The sequence below is a fragment of the Narcine bancroftii genome, chromosome 4 (assembly GCF_036971445.1).
Source record: "Narcine bancroftii isolate sNarBan1 chromosome 4, sNarBan1.hap1, whole genome shotgun sequence".
Lineage (NCBI taxonomy): Eukaryota > Metazoa > Chordata > Chondrichthyes > Torpediniformes > Narcinidae > Narcine > Narcine bancroftii.
This window is the reverse complement of record NC_091472.1, coordinates 44,597,271-44,606,157: the sequence shown is the minus strand read 5'-3', so window position 1 is coordinate 44,606,157 and position 8,887 is coordinate 44,597,271. Positions and strand designations below refer to the sequence as shown.

The 8,887-nt window shown below is 38.6% G+C and overlaps 1 protein-coding gene across 7 annotated transcripts in view; it reads left to right on the top strand.

Moving 5' to 3' along the window:
- LOC138760509 (echinoderm microtubule-associated protein-like 4) overlaps positions 1 to 8,887 on the top strand; it is a 348,904-nt gene that overhangs the window by 329,536 nt on the left and 10,481 nt on the right. For 6 of the 7 annotated variants that reach the window (XM_069931142.1, XM_069931140.1, XM_069931144.1 and 3 more), the window contains 3 exons: positions 2,646 to 2,743; positions 7,297 to 7,384; positions 8,004 to 8,102. In XM_069931142.1, coding sequence (XP_069787243.1) covers positions 2,646 to 2,743; positions 7,297 to 7,384; positions 8,004 to 8,102 — 285 coding nt within the window. The remainder of the gene's footprint in view (positions 1 to 2,645; positions 2,744 to 7,296; positions 7,385 to 8,003; positions 8,103 to 8,887) is intronic. The other variant, XM_069931139.1, reaches the window with a different exon arrangement.

Sequence of the window (8,887 nt, the reverse complement as noted above, 5' to 3'; positions counted from 1 at the left end):
CCAGCTATCCATAAATTGGGCCTTGGGTATAGAAGATTAATAATTGAATTTTGTGAAGATTTGCCAGAATTGATCAGCTTGCTTTTAGTTGGACTGTACCAAGAGTTGTAAGAAGGGTTGAAAACAAATTTCTGAAGAGATTAGCACTTGTGTTGCTGATTAAGGAGATTTATATGATGACACGTAGGAATTTCAGTTGCTAGTGTTGCTTGTCATTGCTGTGAAACAGTGACTTCTGGCGTCCAAATGTGTGTGGCTAAATGTAGTAATCTAAATATTGCTTCCACTGTAGCATATAAGTATTCACTGAGGCATTCAATACGACATCACTGATTGTCGTAAACGGTAAATACTTGTACTCTTCTCGCTGTAAAACAAATGCAAAGATATATTGCCTTGTTGAATAAGAAGTTTTTAGTGATTTACTGACTTATAGTTATAACCCCTCTATTCTAAAACATTTGTTTTTTATGGTGACCCAATCCACACAAAACAATTACTTTAAGATACTGTATTTGAAATAAACTTGTTAAAGTTTCTTTTTTTATATATCAGTCTTAACCTTCGTGCATGTGCATTTGTTTATTTTTCTCTTTGGGAATTGCATGCTATGGAGCCCACCAAAACATTATGGGCAAATTCCTTCAAAGTTACTAACATATGCCATTTGCTTGCCTTTAACCATAGTATCAAACATTTAGTCAAAATAAAACCTTCAAAATATATCATTTGATTTGCATATTCTGTCAGTCGTTCCTCCTCAGAAGGTAGTTGGATTTTGCAGATATTTAGCTTGATTTCACTTCTTTGATTCTCAACTGTTTTGTGTTATGTTTTTTCTTAAGTTTGATTTGTGAAATTCATCTCATTCTTGTAAAGTGCAAGAATCAGATCATACTCAGAAATAGACATAAAGACAAGTGAATCATCCAGTAATTACTCTCGAATGGTGTTTCTGGGGTAATGTAAAAGCATGAATGAAGATTTTTATTTTCAGGTGAAAATTGGGATGATAAATTTAGCTACCCAAATGTTGAACATGAAACTGCCTTCTGAGGAAAGGAAACAAAGGGCATATTCCAGCTTGAATGTAGGTCACGGTTGTTTCTACCCTGCATTAATTGCAAAGAACTTCAACCTTTAATACCATTTGGATATAAGATAACAATTCACAATGAGTGTAGAATTGCAGGGATAAAAGTGGAAATTACAGGAGTGTTCCTGGACCCAATACACTAATGGCATCTTAAAGAAAGCACATCAGCGCCTCTACTTCCTCAGGAGTTTGCAGAGGTTTGGTATGACATCAGAAACCATGTCAAATTTCCACAGATGTGCAGTGGATAGCATGCAGACCGGCTGCATCATGGTCTGGTATGGGGACACCAATATCTCCGAGCATAAAGCCCTACAAAAGATAGTAAACACAGCCGAGGACATCATAGGCAAAACTCTCCCCACCATCTCGAACAGTTACAAGGAATACTGCCTTCAGAGAGCAGCAACAATCAACAAGGAGCCACACCATCTAGTACACACCCTGTTCATGCTGCTGCCATCAGAAAAGAGGTATAGGTGCCATAAGACATGCACCACCAGGATCAGGAACAGCTCCTACCCCTCCACCATCAGACTCCTCAACAAAAACTCAATCAAGGACTCATTTAAGGACTCTTACTTTTGCACTTCATTGTTTTTTTTATCTCTATTGCACAGTCAGTTCACATTTCGCTATCTGTTTACATGTGTACATTGTGTACAGTTTTGTTTTTTTTGTAGTACCATAAGTGGTAATTCTGCCCAGCAGGAAAAGGAATCTTAAGGCACTTTCAGGTGGCCAAAATACCCCGATGTAAAGCCACCTATTGTACTCCAATGCGGCTGTCGGGTGGCCTCCTGAAAGTAGAGAACCCGGCCAAGAGGAGCACTTACTTAACCCTCCTCCTGCAGGTATAATCTCCGGTTCCGAGAATCCCCTGTTGCACCTGAAAGCAGCAGTGGGACTACGGCCACAGTCCACAGGAGCTGGTGTTCGCTCGGACGCTGGCACGTTCAGGTGACAGAAAGACGTCCTCTCCGCGGCCACCTGAACGTCCCAGCTGCACTCCCCCAGCCACGTCTGCCGGCACATTATCTGCGTCCGAGCACCTGTAAGCAGCTTTAGTGTGGTATGTGATGTTATGTATGAAATCTATCAATAAATCTGAATCTGAGTGTTGAATATGAGTATATTCTTGAAATATATGGATAAATTTTATCTTGCCCGTTCAGATTTGATCATTGACCTTTTTTGCACAGGATAAATGGGAATTTATTTTAAATACAAGTTGCTGAACACCTACAAAAAATGTACTTGGGGCCTATTTCAGAGATTCTCCCTCTTACTAACTCTCTAACAACTCTTTGTAGCAAAATGCATTGTGTTAAATTTTGACGAGCATTTAAAAATGATACAGACCTTCATTTTCTCCATACATCACATTAATTCCGAACACAAACCCTCACTCCCTCTCATTACTTTATAATAATATAAAGGAATAATCTTTATTTTCTGTAGAATGATATTTAGACTGGCCCAGAAAATATGTGTATTGAAAATGATTATCATTATTTAATCGATAATTAAGTACAATTTTTCTTTACAGATGGTAACTACCTGGCAGTTGGTTCCCATGACAATTTTGTTTACATTTACACAGTAGCAGAAAATGGCAGAAAATACAGCAGACAAGGAAAATGTACTGTAAGTGACTAAATTCTTCAATCTGGAGCAACAGTTATATTGAAAATGAAGAAATTTATTGACTTTCTATGAATATCAATTTGTATGCTCTGTAAATACATAGATTGTTAAAAAGTTAATTGTTTCAATTTAGTTTTCATTAACTTTTCATAACACCACTCCAGTCTATCCATATAGTTTTACCCAGATGTTAAAAGATATCAGATGTAATCCTTAGTCCACAGGCTAGGAAGCCAGAACATTCATTTCTGAACTCTCATAACTATTTCAGCCAGTAACAACTGACATGTTCTCGGCCCAGATCATGCCGTTGATTATCTAGCAGGTTCAAGAGAATTGGCTGTGGTGAGTTTAGATAAATGAAAACTAGTGGATATACAGGCTATGAACGTAGTGACTGATCTACATTCCCTTTCCTTAGCTCATGCTCCATACCATAACAAAATTACCTTGTTAAACTTCAGTGCTTACAAAGTGTCACAGAATGACCAATATTTAGCAGATACATTCATTAACTGAAATGACAACCATGTTAGGAGAGAAACATAAGAAAACTCTCTGCCGCATGTAAACAATATGAATATCAATTACTATAACCAAACAAATATATACGTTTTAAAACATGATTCAGTCTCTGTATTTGGGATTTGGCTTACTAACACGACCTGATCGTGTTCTTAACAGATTTTCAGTTGTGTTTGAAGGTGGCTCAGCTGGAGGCACCTCAACCTGAAATTGTTCAGTGTCCATCCTTTTTTGGTCGTACTCTTGTGGGAGTGTTGAGTTCTTTTGACCCAAGTCCAGTATCCTGATAGTCAGTGTCACTTAGACTGGACTGGGCTGGTACAGTGATTCCTCCTATATTACTTTCCTCCTCAGTGAACAAGATCTGGGCTCCTTGCAACTCCCCTTTACCGTGCCTGTCCAGTGGTAACCTTGTGGGGTCTGCAACCTAACAATCTGCCCTTGCATTAAAGGCTGAAGTAGTTGACTTGATCTGTCTTAGCACAACTTTTGTGACAGTCTCTTATTGAGAAGCTGGGATTTTACCTCAAGGCTTACACATATGAGGTTCAAGTAGCTTCTATGAGACAGGGAGAGTAGTGCGTGTTTGTCTTGACATTAGCCTTTGTGGAGGAGACCCTAGTATTGTGTCTCGTGGCACGCTTCTTAGATTTAGGAGGTTGAGCTAAACATCAGTTCTCTCTCTGAGATTTCTCCATGAGTTGTTTGGCGCTGCAGACAGCTCTTTCAGCTAACACATTAGATTGGGGATACTCTGGGCTGCTGGTGACATGAGTAAAGTTCACTGTAAGGCAAAGTCCTTGAATCGCTGGCTTGTAAACTGTCTGGCATTGTCTGATATGAGGACATGTGGTGCTCCATCAACTGAGAGGTGTCTCTTGAATTTTGTGATGACCGTTGCTGAGGTAACATCACAAAGCAGATCAATCTCATACCAGCCTGAATATGTGTCCTCTAGCACCAAATACTGCTGACAGCGCTATTCAAAGATATCTGTTGTCACGATCGACCAAGGCAGGTCTGGAACTGGATGAAAGAGGAGTGGTTCCTTTTGCTGGTGTGGTTTTGTGCTGTTACAGATAGAGAATGACTGTATCTCCTTGTTGATGTCACCTGTCATTGTTGGCCAGTAAACTATGCCGCTTGCTCTCTTCTTAGTCGCTTCTGCACCAGGATACCCTCTGTGCATAATGCTGATGTACTCCTTTTGTAGTGATCCAGGAATGACAGCTTTCTGGCCTTTCATGATGACCCCCCTTCTTCAATAGTTAGTTTGTCTCTGAAAGGAATATAAGGATGAACAGCAAGTGGAAAACTATGCTCTTTGTTGGGCCATTCACATCTGATGATAGTACTAAGTGTCTTCAGGGTAGAGTCATCTGCTGTGTATCTCTTTTAACTCCTCCAAGCAAGAAGAGGATATGTAGTTGACTGTCATCACATCAAAGTTGTCTTCCTCATCAGCTTGCTGAAATGTGGAACCTCTGGGAGCTCGAGACAGAGTATCAGCTAGGTACATTTGTTTTCTGCTTTTATACACGAGGACGATGCTGTATTTTTGAAGTCATAACGTCATCCTTTGTAGTCTTGCGGTGCTGCATATATGGATTTCTTCAGTATAGTGACCAGGGGCTGGTGGTCTGTTTCTATGGTCACTGGCTTGCCGTAAATATAATCATGGAATTTTGAACATGCATAAACCACTGCCAACAGCTCTTTTTCAATCTGAACATATCTGGTTTCTGTGTCAGTTAGTGTTTCCTTCCTGCAAACAGGCTGCACCTAGTCCAAACTGTGAAGCATCACTGGTAAGTGTCACTGGCTCACTGACATTGTAATAAGACAGAACCATGGACAGGACATGTGCTCTTCAGTGCTTCAAAAACATTTGGCTTCTGCTCATGCCAAGTCCATTCATTGTCCTTGTGTAGTAATTGCCACAGTGGAGCCATCAACTGACTGGAATTTGAAATATATTTTCCAAGATAGTTGACCACCCCCAGGAATCTTTGCAGAGCTGAGACATCTCCTGCTACTGGCATTTCACTGATTGCTTTTGTTTTGGGGGGGTTGGCTTTGAGGCCTTCACTTGTGAAAACGTGACCAACATATTTGATCTGATTCAGCCGGAATCTGCACGAGGAGATGAGCACTCAAGTTCACCTCTCTGGCACGGTTCAGCACTTTTCTCAAGTTGGCATCATGTTCTTCCATGCTTTTTCATCCAATGATTGCACAGGGATATCCAGCAAAAATCTTTTCCATGGAACGCTGGCAGAGTTGAGTCCAAATGGCATCAGTAGAAATCTGTAGTGACCAAAACACGTGCTGAAAGTAGTTAGCAATGACAATTTGTAGTCAAGTGATATCCACCAAAAGGAGTTCCTCGCACCTAAGACTGAAAACACAGTTACATTCGACATTTGTGCGGTCACTTCTTCCACAGTTCACATAAGGTGAGGTGGCCTTTTCAGAGCAACGTTCAGGTCTCTTGGATTGATGCATATTCTGATTTCTTGTTTGACCTTTTTGTTGGCGACAACCATAGAAGGTACCCAATCTGTTTGCTCTGAAACCAGAGTAATGACACCCAATTCCTGCTTCCTGTCTAGCTTAGATTTGACTCTGTCCTTCGTAGCCACAGGAATGCGATGTGAAGGACGAACAACTGGTCTCAATTCCGGGTCAAGTCTCATGGAATAGGTTACAAGTAGCTTTCCAACCATACCAGGAAAAAAAATTGCTGTATTCAACTTGAATTTGATGTGACAGATTATGTGTTAGTTTCATCCAATTTTCCGAGGTTAACTTTCAGAAAAAAGATTTGGAGGAAGCTGTGAAACACACCATTGCTCAACTAATTGTCTCTGCATGAAATTTAAAGCAAATTGGTAAGGGAAATGGCTTTGTTGAAACAATTCAAGAGGCAAATTCATGGTATTGGTTTTTCTTGCCAAAGTGAGAAAAAAAAACAGAAAAAGAACTAAATAACTAAAATGGTTCAGCACAGACTAGAAGGGCTGATGGGACCTGTTTCTGTGCTCTATAGTCCTATGGCAGTCAAAAAGAAAAAAAGAACTTGATGAGCTTTCAGGCAAGTAGCATAGCTGGTCCACATTACAATGTCCAGTATCTTAACTGTAGTCTGTAGGAAATGCTTATAAGAACTGTGCACTTCTGAACAAAATGTTGGCATTATTAGCATTACAACATGTATGAAATTGAGTAGTCAAGCTTCAGGAGACAACTGCTTTCTCAGTCATTGGGTCTACCTGGGTTTCTTGTGTATCATCTATAGGTGTTCGTTCTGCACATATCACATTACTGCAATTTGTTTCAATAGTAGTAGTTCCTATGGCCATTGCTGCACTTTGTATCAGACTCTAAAATATGATTGGTAACTTGGCAAGGTAATTCAATCAATCTGATTTGTCTTTCACATCATATTACTGACCACATGATCTTCCACATTGTGGTTTCTAGGCTGCTGTATCTTAGTTGGCAGTTTCCATCTTCCTTCTGAAGACCAATGCCTGAAACAAAGTTTGCCCGAGGTTTATCTCATAAAGGAACAAAGTACTCCCCTACATTTTGATTTTCCCGCCTTCTTTCTGTATAGTCACTCCCTCTTTCAAAAATCTTGGATGAAATGCAAATTTGCATAATTTGAAAAGTTGACAAAAACAACCGAAGTGCCAGTAAAAAAAAACAACTTAATATTTGCTTTTCCGATTCCCTTAAACTGTGTACATCTTACTCTCCAACAAACTATTTTTTTGTAGGAACAGCTGTGACAAATACAATTCCGTATTCCAAATGTAATGAAATTAATTCATGTTTAGATGGATACTTCCCATTCTGCTGTCTCCCATCCTAAGAATTTGTGCCACCGTACAAAGCAGGCACTGACCTGTCTGGACTAGTACAATTTTCTTGTATCTTGTTTATTAATGGTCCCGTTATACAAATAGAAGTAGCTACCATTGACATATCCTTTAAGAATTGATTACCTTTCCCCCTCTTTTTAGGGACATTCCAGCTACATCACACACCTTGACTGGTCACCAGATACCAACTTCATAATGTCTAACTCAGGAGACTATGAAATTCTGTATTGTAAGTATTCCAATAATAATTCCAAAAAAATGAGAATTGGGTAATTTACAGTGATTACATTGTAATTCTTTTGGGGGGGGGGGGTTGACGTATTTTCAGCCTACATTAAAATTTGTATGCTAATATAGCACTTAATGACCTTCTTTCTACTGCAAATTTAATAAATCACAAACTATTCTTTATACACTATTTAGTCACCTATACACAGAGCCATTCTGTAACAAATTACTATTGATCGGGGCTGCTACAACCACTTGTACTGAGGGGACTGTTAAATTTCACAGTGCATGTATTTCAATTCTGCCAGCTATAGAAGCAGATAATATAATGCAATGGCACAAGTTAGGTTTTTCTTTTTCACCAACCCAAGCTCCAGAATTGCATAAGATCTCAAATATTCCATTCCATTTCTAATGTTGGTACAGCTCCTTTCTCTGGCATTAATCTTGGAGCAATTCTATATCACCACAATTATGTCCAAATAATATGGTCTTTGTCGGGAAATTCTTTCCATCTATACATGATGGTTGTGTTAAGCTATAATCCAAAATAAATGCAAGTGTGACAATTTCATCAGTCAAGCGCGTTTTCACTAATCTTGAGTGATTTGTGCTTTTAGGGGATATTCAAAATGGTTGCAAGCTGATCAGAAATCGTTCTGAATGCAGGGATATGGAATGGTATACATATACGTGTGTTTTGGGGTTTCATGTTTTTGGTAGGTCGTTTTTTTTTTTAAATCAAATATATTTGATAAATGCTTGTATCTATATTTATAGTTTTTGCTACATGCTCAATTTAAAACAGGCACCATAAAATTATATCTCAAATAAATGATTTTCTTTTTTAAAGTAATTAGAGGTGAGCCCCCACATGTTGGGAAAGGGGAATATTGTCTAGAAAACCAGCTGCATTGTGTTTTTCTGTAATATGAAGTCATTAAGAGAACAGAGTGAGAAATAAAAAAAAATTGCTGATTTATTTCCTATTTTTTCCACAAGAATTCCATGAGACAAATTTTATTTTGCACTTCAAATACTGATTTGTGAATTAAGTAGGGGAGATCTTCTGCAAACCCTAGCAGCAGTAATGAGGGTTTGCCGATAATGCAGTAATTGAAAGTGTAGCTGTTGGCTGATCTTATGTCTGTTATAGGCTGCTACTGCTTGCTCAGCAGTTGAATCATGGGATACTTTTATATTTACTTACGCTGATGAAACATGTAGATTGTAAATGACTGTCCCATTCAGGTAGTTTAAATTTATTATAAAATGAGGTCTTTGACCATTAGGGTGGAACAATCATAATATTTTCATATATAGTTTGTTTTGTTTAATCCAATTTAAAATTGTGAATCTGTTGCTATACTCAGCATTTATAAACTGAGAACAATGAATAGAATCACTATTAATTGCGAGTAAGATCTGATACGTTATCACTAAAGATTGCACATTTGAAGTGAAATTTACTACTATTCTATAGACCAGCACCTACGTTGCTGTT